General features: G+C 37.8%; 1 protein-coding gene across 3 annotated transcripts in view; it reads right to left on the bottom strand.

Annotated features, from left to right (window-relative positions):
- elmod1.L (ELMO/CED-12 domain containing 1 L homeolog) overlaps nt 1-17,908 on the bottom strand; it is a 59,411-nt gene that overhangs the window by 16,487 nt on the left and 25,016 nt on the right. For 2 of the 3 annotated variants that reach the window (XM_041580785.1, NM_001127735.1), the window contains 3 exon segments: nt 7,291-7,436; nt 5,695-5,723; nt 992-1,089 (listed from right to left, as the gene is read on the bottom strand). In XM_041580785.1, the coding sequence (XP_041436719.1) occupies nt 992-1,089; nt 5,695-5,723; nt 7,291-7,436 (273 nt within the window). 3 annotated transcript variants of the gene reach the window in all.

The raw sequence follows: 17,908 nt of genomic DNA, 5'->3' as shown, positions 1-17,908 counted from the left end.
GCAGATATCTCTTCCCAGGATCCAAAATATGGGCCTTATCAAAGATCTGCTGAGTTCTAATGCAAGTCTGGGATCAGTTATCCGGAAACTCGTTATCCAGAAAGCCCCAAATTACAGAAAGGCCATCTCCTGTAGACTCCATTTTATCTAATAATCCAAATTTTTAAAAATGATTTGCTCTTATTCTGTAATAATAAAACAGTCGCTTGTTCTTGATTCCAACTGAGATATAATTAATCCTTATTGGAAGCAAAACCAGCCTATTGGGTTTATTTAATGTTTACATGATTTTCTAGTAGACTTAAGGTATGAAGATCCAAATTACAGAGAGATCTGTTATCTGGAAAACCCCAGGTCGCAAGCATTCTGGATAACAGGTCACATACTGTATCTGTACCAGAATGTAGGTAGGTCAGCATTCATATCTACTGGAGATGCATTTATCCCCATGTAACACAAAAAAAGCAACTGTTTCCCTTAATCTCCTAAATCTGAGCCTAGCTTTCTAAATGTTGTGTATCTGAGACAATTTTGCTTTGTGTTTCCAAAAATGTACTGTTACATTTTATTGTACTGTACTTCTCTCTATACAAGTTTTTTCATGCCCAAAGTAAGTGGGAATAAAAAACCGCTTCATGTGTGCTTTACACGTTGAAATCATGACATATTATCATATAATTTTTCTAAATCCATGTGATTTAACTGCAAATGTGACAAATCCTACCACTGCTGTCATTGTTATAAATGCAATTAAAGTCTCAGCACAATATACATTTACAATCAATGCTTCTAACTAGGCATCATAATGTGAGACACTAATCATTTCATCACCTCCCTATAGCTCTTTAATCTCTTTGAATTGACAATTTATCCTTCCCATATACCAAAGCTTTCAATTAGCACTACTGGAGAAACCCTGGGCAAAGAACATCCATACAGTGCCAGCATTTAGAGCTAATATTACAATGCAGAGAAATAAAGGGAGGCTCACTGTGGGTTTGTGTCAAGATTAACTTTTTTCAAAGTCAGAATGTCTTCTATAGTTTTCTCAATGGCATCAGGATGAACGGACGGGGCATTCTGCAGAAGCTGCACGGAACACAAAAGAGAATATGCACAATACAATAGAATCGAAGAGCAATATTGTAGAATGTATGAACAATATGATAGAACCTATGAGCAAAATGATGGGATCTATAAGCAAATTAATTTGATAGACATTATGAACAATGTGATAGAACCTAGGAGCAAAATGATGGAATCTGTGAGCAAATGAGCAATGTGATAGAATCTATAGTTCCTAGATTCTATCATATTGCTCCTAGGTTTTATCATATTGTTCAAAGGTTCTATCATATAGTTTCTAGATTATATCATATAGTTCCTAGGTTCTATTGCATTGTTCATAACTTCTATTGAGCAATATGAACAATGTGATAGAAGTTACGAACAATGCAATAGAACCTAAGAACTATATGATATAATCTAGGAACTATATGATATAATCTAGGAACTATATGATATAATCTAGGAACTATATGATATAATCTAGGAACTATATGATATAAGCTATGAGCAATATAATAGAATCTATGAACAATTTACTGAATTGAATCTGGCCCATAATATCATAAAGTCATACTAAAATCTACAATTAGTATAGATATTGGTGTATATTTGGGGGCCGATTCATCAAGCTCGAGTGAAGGATTCGAAGTAAAAAAACTTCGAATTTCGAAGTGTTTTTTGGGCTACTTCGACCATCGAATAGGCTACTTTGAGCTTCGACTACGACTACGAATCGAAGGATTCGAACTAAAAATCGTTCGACTATTCGACCATTCGATAGTCGAAGTACTGCCTCTTTAAAAAAAAACTTCGACCCCCTACTTCGGCAGCTAAAAGCTACCGAAGTCAATGTTAGCCTATGGGGAAGGTCCCCATAGGCTTGCCTAAGTTTTTTTGATCGAAGGATATTCCTTCGATCGTTGGATTAAAATCCTTCGAATCGTTCGATCGCAGCATTTGCGCTAAATCCTTCGACTTCGATATTTGAAGTCGAAGGATTTTAGTTCGTAGTCCAATATCGAGGGTTAATTAACCCTCGATATTCGACCCTTGATGAATCGGCGGCCCCCTAGTGTATGTATGGGTTGGTGTGAGTGTAAGAATGTATGGACACTGGGTTTTATTTGAAAGGGTTGAATTTGATGGACTTAATTATGTAACTGTAATTATGTAAATTCATTTGACACACACAATTGCAAAAAAAAAAAACCAAGATATTTTTACAGTACCAAAGCATTTTAAATAAAGAAAAATGTTTTTTCTTGGAATGCCCTCCTTCCCCCAAAATTGAGTTTCAGAATATATACACTGTAGGTATACAGGTATAGAATCTTTGATTTGGCATGCTCAGGACCTGGAGTTTTCCAGATAGGTGATCTTTCTGTAATGTGGATCTTCATACCCTAAGGGTATTTATCAAAGACCAAATTTATCTAAATATTTTCTGAAAAAAACTAAGACCAAATCTGCATAGGTTTTTTCGGCTTATTTATTAATACACTTTCCCGAAAATTTTGTTTGCGGAAAAAAAAAAAATCAGATTTTCACAATTTTTTCATCCGAAAATTCCGATTATGTTTTCTGCCCGAAAACTTCAGGGTATTACACGAAACCCAGCGCACCCAAAAAAATCATTGGGACTGCTCCCATTGACTTATATTACATTATATTACAACAGGTCGGAGATGCCGGATTTTCTGATTTAGACTTCCATCCTCGGGGTTTAATAAATTCCAAAAAAAAAAATTATTTTTTAAAAGTCAGATTTTATATTAAAAAAAAAATAACAAATTTTTTGTGATTTTTGCATTCTGAGTTTAGTAAATAACCTCCTTAGTCTGCTAAAAATAATTTAAACATTAAATAAACCCAGTAGGGATGTTTTGCGCCCAAATGGATTCAGGCAGCTTAGTTACCATCAAGTACATGGTACTGTTATATTATTGCAGAGAAAAGAGAAAAAATGCTTAAAAAACTGAATTATTTGAAAAAAAAAAATGGACTCTATGGGAAATGGGTTTAATAATCCAGAGCTTTCTGGATGGGTTTCCAGATAAGGCATCCCATACCTGTATTAAGTTTAACAACAATGGATATTTTGACTACCAGTGTCTCTCAACACAAACTGCACAGCACTGCCCTTTAGATATACAGTAACTATATACACTGTTCCTTCTCAGCCGTGCAGCTTCCCTTTTCCTAAGCCACTTTTCCCTGTCACTGGAGCATAATCCTCTTTCCTGTGCTGTAAGGACGGTAGTAAAACCCAGTTCAGAAGATTAGTATATTTTGATTTAAGAAAGCTGCTTGAACTGTAGAAACAAATGGTCCTAAAAACAAACAACAGAGTCTGCATTGTTTAGTATTTAGGCTGATTAGCTAAGGGGGGAACTGGGAGGCATTTGTGGGGGGATAAAATATCCATAGAATTAAAATTGAAGGTGAGCCTTCTATAGATTCTGAACTGGAGAATAAAACACTGAGGGGGTTATTTTCTAATAATTTTTCTCATAATTTCAATAAAACAAACTCAACCAAACTCCCATCCACGATTTTACCTTAAATATTAATCAAATAACTCGAAAAATTTAGTTGGGGGAAAGTCTCGATAAAATTTTGGAAAAACTTGAATGGTACGAATTTTTTTGGACTTGACTCCCGAATCACTTGATTTTTTTGAGTTATCGCGCAAAACCACACATTTTTCAGATTATAGTAGACCACGGTATCTTCAAATTGGAAAAGGGACATCGGCCATTGACTTCTACAGGACCTCAATAGGTTTGAAATGGAGTATTTACGGATTTGGACTTTTGGCTGCTTCGGGGTATAATAAATCTCAAAAGATTTAGGATTTTTCTTCCATTTGAAAAATCCTAGTTTTCCCCTTTAAAATATTCGAGCTTCAATAAATAACCCCCACAAAGTTGTTATTAAATACCTGTAACCTGCCCATTCCCGCCATTGTGGACTGTACCACTAATCTGCTTCACATAGTGAATGATGACAGTTTTGCACAGATCCCATTTCCATAATAAGGCACTAGAGGTCATTCATGACCATAAATGCAGTTGCACTTGGCTGGTCAGTTACTTCAAAAATTGCATTTATTATAGGTACTTGCATCGATGTGTGCTCCTTGCACTTCTATATGGTTCAGCTCTATGCTACTGCCTTCCTCCTGTTCCAAATTTTTTTGAAGTTGTGCCTCTTGATGTAGGGTAACCCTGGAACTACTGCCACCTCCTAATCTAAACGACAGCTCCAGGGTTCTCACAGCGGCCTTTATCAATTGCCGCATCACAATTGCCTCTAAAGAATTGGGTGCACATGTCTCACTCCAAAAATGACACCTAGCAGACAAGTGCAGTGGATTTCAATTCGAGGGTCGAATTTCGAAGTATTTTTTACTTCGAAATTCGACCCTTAGTGAAAACCATATATTCATGTAGAAAGCTGACGCACACTGGGATTTATCAAAATAAAACTTATTTTATTGGATCTTATATTGATCCAATAAAATAAGTTTTATTTTGATAAATCCCAGTGTGCGTCAGCTTTCTACATGAATATATATATATATACTGTATATATATATATATTATATATATATATATTATATATATATATATATATATATATATATATATATACACACACATATATATATAAATATATATCTTGTAAATTATATCTTCATAAACGGCTCTTAGTGATGTCATGTCACATGACTCACTAAAACTTGTGTATTATAATACATAAAGTACGCCCTGTTTATTATATGCATTGTGCTTTTAGATGGTCATGGAACGCCTTGTGACTTATAATATTATTATATTTTACAATAAGGGATACATTATTGACTATATAGTTTATAGTGATACAGGTATGGGACCTGTTATCCAGAATGCTCGGGACCTGGGGCTTTCCGGATAAAGGATCTTTCTGTAATTTCTGTCACACCTTAAGACTTCTAGAAAATCATATAAACATTAAATAAGCCCAATAGGATTGTTTTGTTTCCAGTAAGGATTAATGATATCTTAGTTTGGATGAAGTACAAATTACCGTTTTATTATTACAAAGAAAAAGGAAATTATTTTTAAAAAATTTGGATTATTTGATTATAATGGAGTATATGGGAGATGGCCTCTCCCTAATTCAGAACTTTCTGGATAACGGGTATCCGAATAACAGATCCCATACCTGTACTATCAGATGAACTAATTTTTAGTAACCCAAAATAAACATACAGGTATGGGACCTTTCATCCATCCATGTCTGTAATTTGAGAGACAGCCTTTCAGTAATTTGGAGCTTTCTAGGTAACGGGGTTTCCAGATAACAGATCCCATACCTTTATAACAGGTGTGTGATATATGGGAATCCCAAAGTGGCCATACTGTAAAACAATCTTTAATAGACCATACGTGTATAATCTGTGATGCTGCCCCCTGGTCAATAATTGTTTCTAGCCATAACTGTATGTGCCCAGCGTAACACAATACACTTGCAAATTTAGTTGTGTTGATCGTTTGGAAATAAACAGTGAGATGGTGATGTCAGAATAAGCCAGTCATGTGATGCATTTAATGTCATAAACTACAGAGGCAGAAGATCACTTACCTTGCTCTTTGAAGACTTCAGGGAAGATTCTGCAAAAACATTTTGTGTGTAAATTAAATGCATTAAATGATGGATATAATCAGGAAATTACAACATGCATCAATGTAGGGTTGCCACCATTGAATTCTGCAAAAAAACGAACAAGGGGGCAGAATGATGGCATCAGGGGCTGGAGCAATAACATGTGAAAGTGGGGTTAGGATATTTGAGGGCGTGGTTGTGCCTCATGTGGGTGTTGTTTTGACATCAAAGGTGGTTATTGACCCGATTATTGTTTGGCTTTCACAAGGCTGAAACAAAGAGTTCTGACCAAAACAGAAAAACTGAAGTGTTTGGGTCAAAACTGAACAGGTGGCAACCCTAAATCAATGTCATAGCAAATCTCCTTCTTCCCTACATTAAGGAGCCTATTTTGGCTTGAGCAATCATCAAGATGATCGATCAAGCTGAAAAAACTTGAGCAATCATAAACAGGCCCCTAGGAGTTTAGAAAGGGTAGGAAAGGGTAGACCAGAGGAGAAATACACACTAGAGTCAACTTGTACAAAACTTGAAATTTAAAAAACTATCATAGCTCCTGTGCATCCAATGAACCAATGTGGGTGTAGTTGGGCAGCATGCTGCCCCCTAAAATCCTGCCACACTAGGCCCAGGCCTTGGTGGCCTTTCCACAAATCCAGGCCCGAGTGGGCAGGCTGCAAAGTGCTAAATACAGGTGCAAGCTCAGATGGTTTTCATACTTTGCACCCTGTATAGCTGGCATCATCTGTTGTAGGCAGGTTCTAGTGCTCCAAGCTTTGCTTTCCCTATTATTATTGTGCTGCCTGTACTAATGTCTGGGGTCCAGCTGTCATAAGCAGAACTCTTAAGGCTTTATTTATCAAAATCCTGATTTTTATGATGATTTTATTAAAAAAAAGTCAAACTAGAATCCACAATTTGACCTAATTTATTATTAAAAAAAGCACAATTTCATCAGATTGGGGAAAAACTCGATAAAATCTTGTGAAAATCCAAATCATACGATTTTTTTTATTTTCCCCCCCAAATCGCTCAATTTTTTTGGACTTTTTCCCAAAATGCCAGAATTTTTAGGAATTTTGCCCTAAATGTCAGAAATAGTCAGATTTTTGGGCTAATTCCAGCGCAGACCACAGAAACATCCAAATAGTATAGGGACCTCTCCCCATTAACTTATATACAACCTCGGCAGGTCTGGGATGCCGGATTTTCTGATTCTGACTTTTTCCATTCTCGGGGTATAATAAATCTAGAAAAATTCAAGGTTTTTTTTCCCACAAAAATTTGGATTTTATAGTTAAAAAAACATTTTTGACATTTGGACTTTAATAAATAACCCCCTTTATGTGCGTTGTGACGGCTGGTGCCCCTGCTTGTACCTCTATAATGGCATGCTGGTAAGGGGCAAGCAAGTGTAGGGCCCACGGGTCACCACATATTTCCCTGTACTTGTTTGCACTTATTACTGTTAGGAGGTGCCTGACAATGATTCATTGTGTGCAACATTATGCTGATTATTACACCGTAACCATATAAGCTGACAGTCACCAATATCCCTAGAAACATGGCACATACCTAATTTTAGCGTTCGGCCAGCGCCGGGCTTATTTTTGTAACAGATTCTCTGCAGTTCACAGCGGCCCGTCAGCTTCCGCAAGATGAATTTCAAGCAACGCCACAGACAAATGCAGTAGAAGTATATCCACACCTTAACCACCATTCTGTAGGAGATACACAATATTTCCTAGTTATGCAATGACAAAACAGTGCCAATATAAGAATATTTTAACTATGACATTAAGGTACAAAGGTTTAAACAGTTACTTTTCTATTCAGATTTTTTTTAAAAAAATCCAGGTTAACAAACCCTAACAATTTTGATAGGGAATCAGAAAGCCAATAAGAAGGATGATATAGAGCTGTAACCAAAGCAACCATTAAATAATTTATTTACTCATACGGCACTAGACCATTCAAAGCTATATGCTGACTGGTTGCTATGGGTTATTGCACTGGTCGTGGATTGGTAGCCTAGTAACCCATAGCAACCAATCAGCAAGTAGCTTTATTTGGCAGCTTTTATTACATCAGCCTCTTTATGTCTAAACAAGGTGCTGATCCACATAGGAACAGGGCCAGTACCCCTGGTATAGATGGTGTAACTCTCTGGGCAGAGAAGGAAACATTTTTTATGACATGAAATAAGTAGTAGTAGCTGATGCTGGTTCTGGGTCTTAGGCTCTGACCCAGAAGTGTTCGGTCAGGCTGCCCTTTATATTCTGAAGATTAGATTCAAATAGGAAGCCCACCTGCATCTCATACCAGTGGAATGGCTGCACTAAGATCATAAACAATGTTACAAGACATACATTGAGTGGCCCCAACATCTAATGCACCTAATGAAACCAGGATGAGTTCTGGTGAGGTTTGCAGTCCTACATAACAACTCAAATGACTGCGGCCATAGTGTTCCCCTTTATCTCCTTTATAACATTGAATTTTATGTCCTAGATTTGCCGATTAGCACACTACACAGTGGATGGACAATATGGCTAAAAAGAATGCTAACTAACATTGGCTTAACCACTACTGTCATGGGAATGTCAGGTAGACTCATTAACCATCACTCCTGCCGAATACATCACAAAAAACAACCTTCTCACTTTGGTGTCTTTCTCTAGACATGTAAATACTGCAGCCCTTGTCTTTCATTTTTTCTCAAAATCAAAGATGTGTTTCCAGTTCTCACTAATTATGTATATAGTCAAATGATGAAGCCACTTTGTTGCCTTAGGTCACAATTTCCCTTTTCTGCAATTTATTGTACAGCTTCATGGCCAACAACCTGTTTTTATTTGTGCTAATAATATTTTGTATTCCCCCAGCTGAGCTGATACGTGGAAGGAGGATGCAGAAATAGCAGGAATTCAAATAGAGGAAGAAGAAAATGCACTTATGAAATTTACAGAAGGAAGGTCTCCCAGGGATGTGAGGCAGAACAACTGGAACAATGACCTCTATGAGAACAGTGAAGGTTTTTTAAACTGGCTTAAAATATTTACTTATGTAATCTTGCATTTCTTGAATGGAAAAAAATGAGCTCTAGCCAAATTAATGGTTTGTGGGATTTACTGCAAAATCCCTTGGGAATAATGTCAAATTCTAACACTCTAATTTAAAGGAACAAACCCAAAGGGCAGCCTTGTGTCGACTGTATCCATAAAAAGCCACTATGGGTTCATGCTTTATAGACTCACATGGGTCATTTATCTACAATGGTGCCCTGTAGTCTTTCAATCTGCCCTCCACCCACTAAAAGCTACTATAACACCATGCTTCATAGATTGAAGGGCGTAATTCATCACAGAAGCACAATGCTTATTTTGGGAAGATTAGGGTACTTTATGTGTTAAAGAAGAAGGAAAGTGGTATCCCATTTGGAGGTGCCAAATGTTAGGCACCCTCAAGTGATTGTATTTACTTACCTGAAACCCCGGGCCAGTGCTCCTATCAGCAGAAAACGGCACTGGCCCAAGGTTATTCCAGCAAGCACCACGGAGCAATCCTCTTCTGGCTTCTTATTTCTTCAAATTTCCCTGTGGTAGACGCATGCGCAGTAGAACGAAACAGCCGACTTTTTAGTTAAAGTTTGGCTTCTTACTATAATGCACACGCAGCCGCGAGAAGAAAGAAGATGCTGGAAGAGGATCCCTCCATGGTGCTCTCTGCCGTTTTCTGCTGATAGGAGCACTGGCCCAGGGTTTCAGGAAAGTAAATACAATCACTTGGGGGTGCCTTAAATTTTGCAACCCCAAGTGGGATACCACTTTCCCCAAGTGGGATACCACATTTATTTAAATAATATTTTTATTTTGTTTTGTAATAACATAGAGAAAAGAAAAAATAGAAAAATAAAAAGACATATTACAGTATTAAAGCATTTTACATTTTACACTGTACTGAACTGAACTGTATTAAACATATATCATTTTACAACCACATCATATTGTTATTTCTTTTGCATTTGCTATCTACAAAATGTGGAGTATATATTATGTCATTTAAAAGAAAAATGTAGAAGGACTAAAAGAAAAAAAAAAGAAATATAATAGAGAAAAAAAATAAATAAATTGTTATCAACAATAACAGGTAGCATTGTAAAGTTTGTATCCATTGGGGTATCGTCAGTACAAATGAAGGCATATACATGGTTATTCCTGTGGAATGGGCTATTACTGGCGGGTATTCAGGAGTTGTAATACTGAGTTAAATATCACACTGTTAAGCCTCTATAGTGGATCCATAGATGATCTCAAATCTTATGAAAGTTGTCCAGTTCACCACTAGCTACAAAAGTGAGTTTCTCCATTACCATGTAATTATCAAGTCTAGTTTTAACTTGTTGTAGGTCAAGTGAGGGTGTTTTCCAAGCCTTAGCTATGCAGCTGAGAAAATTCGGCTAATTAACTTTCTACCATATTTGTTACTCCCTGCCACTCTTCCATGAAGGAGCGCTTCTGCAGGAGTTTTACTTTAATTTAACCCTGTAACCTGTAATCATTGTATAGATTCTGGTCCAGAATCGAACTACCTTAGGGCAGGACCACCAAACATGCAGGTAGGAGCCACTCTAGCTGCAGCCGTGGAAGCATGTCGAGGGTGCTGATGGGTACCATTTTGAAATTCTTTTCGGAACTAGATACCACCTTGTCATGGCCTTCTGGGATGTTTCCTGAATTAAAATACTTGGGGAACATTTTGTCATTATATCTTTTCTGTATTCGCCCAATGGACATACAGTAGAATATATAGAACAGCAAAAAAATGCCTGCCCCCAAATCCCACTGTTTATGACTTCCATGCTGAGCTTCTAGGAGGGCCTATATGAGCAAAGAGGCATTGTGCTGAAATCCCTCCCTTACTGCTGTTTAGGCTAAGCCCTCTCTAGCCACTGCTCCAGGCACACAGAATGGATTGTCTTCCATGGGGGGATATATAGTGGTAGTTTTATTTTCACTGGGCTAGTACAGACTTAGTTAATCAGTAGCACCAAGGGCCTAAGAGCTCTGTACTTATTGCCAGCTTGGGGATGGATTGAGGTATATGATCTCTTTTTGAGAATGGACCCCTTCACCAGTCAGTTTGAGATCAATTTATTTGGCTGTGAGTGAAAAGTAAGTTCAAACTTCCTTTGCTTGTTCCAATAAAGGTAACTTACTTTGCTTGTTCAGTTGAAGGTATCATTAAAATACAGGGGCACACTATTTAACACAGTGGGCACAGGCCAATTATCAATGGTATTATTGGTAGTTTTATACTGGAATAGGAGTAATAATATTAAGATGGTGTTATCCCATGGTAAATATCAGGTACTGAAAAAGTCCATCATAATCAACCTCAACAGGCTCTACATGCTGATAAACAGGGAGGCAATTCAATAGGTTAAGCAAGGATTGTCAGTATAGCAAATACATCTTGGATCAAGCTAGAAATGTTGGGGAAAGAACCCCTTTACTAAGAGTAGAGAGTGATAGAGCGAAGGACAGGAGAGAAGCTCACTACCTAATGTTACCTGCAAGTTATTGTACTGTCTCTGTTGGTCTATGGTTGTTTGCATCAAAAATGCACGAAGTCAGCACTCTAGGGAAAGAAATGATGATATCATGAATTGAATTACTTTTAATTGTTGTACCCTACAGTTCATTACCTACTGAATCACGTGGGACCTCTGACAGAGACCTGTTGGATAATGAAAGGTTAAGTACAACTTCAGTATGTATCGAGGTGAGAGTAGTGGAGGCAGATCTTTTTCCATTACAAATTCATTCAAACATTTAGCTATAGGGGGCCAAGTTCAAAACAATGCGAAAACCTTTTTTTATGGTTTATCACGTTAAAACATGTTGGCTAAGATTCAGTTTGAGGATAAAAAAAACTTACAGAGTTCAGTTCCAGTTTTCCCCATAGACAAAAAGATCACAAGAAAAAACAACCGTTGACTTTAATGCATTTGGAGTGAGAAAAAGATTTGGCACAGATTTTTTGCCGAAGAGAAACAGGACAGATTCACTCATTACTATTGATAATATTTGTCTCATTGAATTGCATCTGGCTCTATTGGAAAATCTAGAATTAAGTTAGGAGAGCTTGCATTGAATCTAGTCCAATATTTATCATTGAACAGAGAAATTTTGTGTGTACTGTAATCCACACCTTCATATTTTCACTGGGAAAATTTGCACCTAGGCAGTAACCCATGGCAACCAATGAGATTATAGCTTTTAGTGTTTAACCTGCAGCTGGCTAAAAACACTAATTACTGATTGGTTGCTATGAGTTACTGCCAGGTGCATATTTGACAAGTATTTAGAGTGAGCTCTAGAATGGGTGGGAAGGGGACGCATTTGAGAATAGGATACCTATTTGCATGGTGAAGCTATATCAGGTTTGTCACTTAGGCTATAAGTATGATCATTTACATATAATTAATTACCACTTAAGCTTCTCTTGGTCTTTTTTAATGTCCTGTGCCTCCTCTGGCCTGTTGAACTTTATGGACCTTTTGTTTCATAGATGGAGTAATGACCATACATTTGTTGTCCAGCTTTCACCTGGTTCTTATTCATCCAGCCACAACCTGGGTTCCCATTAGTTCTGGTAGACGTCCCTAAGTGCACTAGGCCATGCTGGCAAATGAGTAATGGAAGGCCCAAGCAGGGCATAGTGCTGCTACAAAATTACTGCTACAGTCAGAAGAGCAGGAAAGGCTACCTAAAACAGGCGACCTCAAACTTTTTCTTAAACGTGAGCCACATTCAAATAAAAAGACAGTTGGAGAACAATACAAGCATGAAAAAAGTCCTCAAATAAAGGCTGTGATTGGCTATTTGTTAGCCTCTATGTGGACTGGCAGCCTACAGGAGACAGGTTTTATACAACCAACACTTGCCTCCAAGCCTGGCATTAAAAAATAAGCACCTGTTTTGAGGCCACTAGGAGCAAAATCAAAGGGGTTGGTGAGCAAAATGTTGCTCATGAGCCACTGGTTGGGGATCATTGATCTAAAAGCTAAACCTGAATCTAGAAGCTTCTTGAGGCAGTACTAAAGTTAGGCCTGAATCAGCAACTCAAATCTAAATGAAAAAATTGTCCTCCTTTCCATCCCCTTCCTTCTGAGCTTCACAGCTCATCACACTCCATCTCAGCCGCAAGCTCTCCCATGTCTAATCAGAAATGGTCTAGCACCGTGGTTACATTCCCTTCCCTATATAAACAGCTTTCTTAAGACTAGGCTCCTGGCTCTACATTATTCTCCCTGTCCCCGGGGCTTACAGAAAATGTCTTGGTTTCATATACTGAAAAGCAAAATAATTGGAGGAAAATCCTGCCATTTATATAAATATATATATTTATTCCATGAGACAACTGCACGCACTTAAAATGAGGTTCTGCCCTGGTGCTAACAGAAAGAGTATATAAAAGTTGCAGGATAAAGACCTCAGTAAGGGTCGAAACATCAATCTAAATAAAGTTAATTTTATTTGCAAAAGTCCCTAGAGTGCAACAGCATTTTCTGCAACTTATATATACTAATGTAAAGCAAAAGGTAAAGACTGGAACACAGCAGCAGCGGGAAATTGAAATTGACACTAAGCTGGATATAATAGTTTGCAGCTATATTAAATCCCTTTAGATTGAAGGCAAAATTCAATTTAAAATATTTATATTATTTATATGTGGAATATTGCTTTGTTTGCACACACATACACACATACATATCCAGGGTCAAACTGGAGCACGGGGGGTTCCACCTAGTTCCACACTTCAGGGGCCCCCTGCACAAACTCCGGTGCATTCCACGCCACACACTTTTTTCTTGGGGCTCGGCAGATTATCTGAGAAGGTGTGGCCCAGTCCAACCCTGTATATATAACAAAAGTAAAGTCTGGCACACTCAGGGTTTGTATATTATGTAAAAAACGAGAGTTTATTCAATGTTTCGACCTAAACCAGGACCTTCGGAACAGCAAATAATATCGTCAGGAACAGCAAAAAGGTTTGTTCCTGATGAAGGTCCTGCTTTAGGACCACAATGTCAAAAAAACTCTCCTTTTGCATAATATACAAACCCTAAACCAGTCTTTACCTTTTGGTGTGTGTAAATAAAGCAATATTCCACACATAAATATTTTAAATAGAATTTTGTGTTCCATCTAAAGGGATTTAATATAGCTGCATACTATCCAGCTTCATGTCTCAATTTCCCGCTTCTGCTTTGGGAGGGTTTGGCTGTATCACACCATCTCTCACCTCTGAAATCTGCAAGGTACATCTCCATGGCAACATCCATTTCATGCCCCCTTCCTCCCACTCGGATTCAGAGCTTCTATCTTTATCTAATGGACATGAAGGTAGGAGCTCTGTGTTATTCAACTGCCTCTGCCCCTCTAACCACAGATATGTCACCTGCAAAACAAAACTCAGCGATACACAGAGCTGATTTGCAAACAAGCTGTCTGCCTTGCTATATTAGGGTATTTCTGCATCATCTGGCAATAAATCATGGAACTGTTCTGATGATGTTTTAATATGTTCTTTCCAAAAGATTTTGTTATAAAGTATACATGGTAGAGGTAATTAAAAAAAAAAAAAACAGAACCCCGGTAAATGTATTTGTGTAAAATGTTCTACCTAGCTACGTTGGGACAGGATGGGAGCTGTCCCCCACCATCCACCTACAATGCCCTGCACGTTTCGCCGCTCAAATGGCTTCGTCAGGGCCCCTTTTAATTGTGTGTATTTTAAGGCAACAGTCCTGCACTGCACGACTGACAATATGCAGTGAATCTGGTGTCATGTGTGGTGTGTTGTATGGGTCGGCCCAATTTATTATTTTTAAATATTTCCAATTAAAGGTGAAGTTTTAATGTCAGCAATGAGTCAGTCATTCCATTAATCATCGCCTGAACTGGTTTGCATGGGAGTCCAGGATTGTACCCCAGATCTTTAAGCGTTTCATTTTATGTGTTGTATCAATTAATCACAAACCTGCGGGTGTAATCACTTCGGTGCTTTAGTTGCTCAATTAGAACCATTGATAAGTCTCCATAGCACCTTGGATGCGCTGACACTCTCCCTAGCTAGCACGTCAGAATGATGCAAAAGCTAGGGGTATCAAGACCTGCCCCAATGAATATAGTGATGATATGGACACATGTTGCTTACTATTACTATTGGCCCAGGACATGCAGCTCCACTTTGAAGTAGGGTTGCCACCTGGCCGGTATTTTATCAAAAAATCATGGTAAAAATCATGGTTGAGCCCAATGTTATTAATAGTGAAAAAACATAAATATATAGGAAGGCCGGTATTTTTTCCCAGAAAAGGTGGCAACCTTACTTTGAAGTGATGGACTGCTAAAATACTGGGCCTTACTCAGCTGATTGGGAAGAGGCAATAGAAACCAGTAACATTTTCTTATCTCAAAGAAAAACCTGTTAATTTAATGTAAACATTTTCCCCCTTTATATATAAGTACAAACAAATGGGATGGACTACAAACTACTTTTGCCCTAGAAGTGAAGAGGTCACGTCTGACTTTTTTCAAATGATCTGGCCATGTCCCCATATCTTGGCTTTTGGACAAAAGCAGTTGACCTCTTGGTCATTAAAGGAGAAGGAAAGTTCCAAGACAGTTTATTGCCAACATATTAGCCACAAAATTGCAATCTAGAATGCTATATTTATTCTACAGGATGCTTAACCATACCTGAGTAAACAGCTCTAGACACTGTCTCTGTTTGTTTAGGATAGAAGCTGCCATATAACCTTGGTGTGACATCACTTCCTGCCTGAATCTCTCCCTGCTCACTTACAGCTCTGAGCTCAGATTACAGCAGGGATGGGAGAAGGGAGGGGGAGAGGAGCAAACTGAGCATGCTCAAGCCCTGCCCTGGAGATTGCAGCTGAAAACAGGAAGTCTGATACAGAAGTCCATGTATACACAATAAAAGGAAAGAGAGCAGCATTACTTTGAGGGTTTACTGGTGTATTTATATAGACCTTTCTGATAAAGCTTACTTACTTTTTGCCTTTCCTTCTCCTTTAAAGGGGTTGTTCACCTTTAAATTAACTTTGAGTATGATGTAGTTTGCATTTTTAATCCTATCCAGGTAAAGTTACTTTACCCATATTTCTTCATTATTAGTCTGTGCTTAGCACAGTAACACCCTTCCACTTTCTTGTAGACTAAGGATACTGATGGGAATTGTATTCTGAAGACACCAATGAAGGTTAAGAATGAAATTGAAATTCAGAAAAGAAACTTTGGAATGAGGGTATCCCTGCACTGATACATTGATTTGAATCAGAGACTGGAAAATGAATAGTAGAAGGCCTGAAAGACAAGTTACTGGTCTATATAACACACATGTTGGTTGTTAAGCATAACGAAAATATTTAACTTACTGTCAAATTTACATTTTTTAATGTGCAACTGGTACAGATTTCCTTTTAGTGAGAGGCATCAGCATTACAATGGAAATATTTGCACTGGCAGTCGATAAATCTTGCCCACTCCCATTCCCTTCCCTTTAGATTGTAAGCTCTTTTGCACAGGGCCTTCCTCACCTTTTGTACCAGTATTGGTTGTGATGTATGTAAGCCCATATGTTCTATTTATGTAACTAATGTGATTTCGTAGTATAAACACATTTACTTTACAGCGCTGCAAAATATGCTGGTGCTATATAAATAAAAGTTAATAATAACATGTACAAATCATTTAGCCAGAGCCATTTCTGTGCATAATGCACTGCTTCCCTCTTCTCTCTCAGCTGGATCTTTGTACTCTGCAAAAGGCTAAGCAAAAAGAAACCCCTTATTCATAGGCTTTCCCTTCCTCCTAATTGCCTTATTTTTGGAAAGCCATGAAAGAAGTATGCCCGAGGCACCAAGTACTGCGATTTATAATTCCTCTGAAAGAGAAAACACTGTGTAGGCTGTGCATAGCCCCGACTCTAACTAGGCACTGATGCTGAATTGGCAGGAGGCCTATTGATCGAAGCTCAGCTCCCAATATGTAAAGTTCGAACATGGGGGAATTCAAGCGAAACCAATACAGAATGATTGTATTTAAAGGAACATAGGTTTAATTTATTAACATAAATTCATGACAACCCAAACAGTAAGCAAATAAAAGTAAGGATCTGATTGGTAGCTAAGGGTAAGTACAGTCATCAATTTAGCATCTGTATTAGAAAATAAGCCGCTCAGTATGTTGAAGATGGTGGTTATCATCTCTGCAGTCGGTCTTCATTTTATTGCTTTTTAAACTTGCTCTGAAAATGGCACATGACGGCTCGATACAATGTCAGTAGCATGTGTATCAGGCCAATTTTTGCTAGGTTGCTCCAGTTATTGGAACTAGCAAACCAGCAGTCTATATTCCAGACTTGAGTTCGACAGAAGGTTCATTGATAGAGGGAAAAAAACTAAACATAATGAATGAATGGATGAAATAGGCAAAGGCTATCATAATTGACATTATAGTCTAATGCGAATTGCAAGGTTGACTTAGCCCTGAAGGTCAATTTGCTTATACATGGGGATAGTATTGCTATGGAGCGTTGACAAAGCTTTAAATAAAGGACTTGCACAAAGTAAATAATTATAGCAAGCTCAGAATAAAGGGCTAAGCATAGGGGTAATAGTATGCTCAAGTAATGAACTAAGAGAATGGTTACAGTAAAGGACTAATAGTGTGCTTACAGTAATAGGTTAATATAATGCTTAGATTAAAGGGCTGATAGTATGTTTATTGTAACAGGCTACTAGTACAGGTATGGGACCAGTTATCCGGAAAGCTCTGAATTACGGAAAGGCAGTCTCCCATAGACTCCATTTTATCCAAATAATCGAGATTTTAAAAAATGATTTACTTTTTCTCCGTAATAATAAAACAGTAGCTTGTACTTGATCCCAACTAAGATATAATTAATCCTTATTGGAAGCAACACCAGCCTATTGGGTTTATTTAATGTTTACATGATTTTCTAGTAGATCCAAATTACAGAAAGGTTCGTTATCCGGAAAACCCCAGGTCACAAGCATTCTGGATTACAGGTCCCATACTTGTATTTTCAAAATAAAGGAAGTAAATGGCTAATAGCAAATTTTGTGTAAATGGCTAAC

This window comes from Xenopus laevis, chromosome 2L, assembly GCF_017654675.1.
Source record: "Xenopus laevis strain J_2021 chromosome 2L, Xenopus_laevis_v10.1, whole genome shotgun sequence".
Classification (NCBI taxonomy): domain Eukaryota; kingdom Metazoa; phylum Chordata; class Amphibia; order Anura; family Pipidae; genus Xenopus; species Xenopus laevis.
Note: the sequence above shows the minus strand (reverse complement) of the source record. Positions and strands in the feature narration are given on the sequence as shown.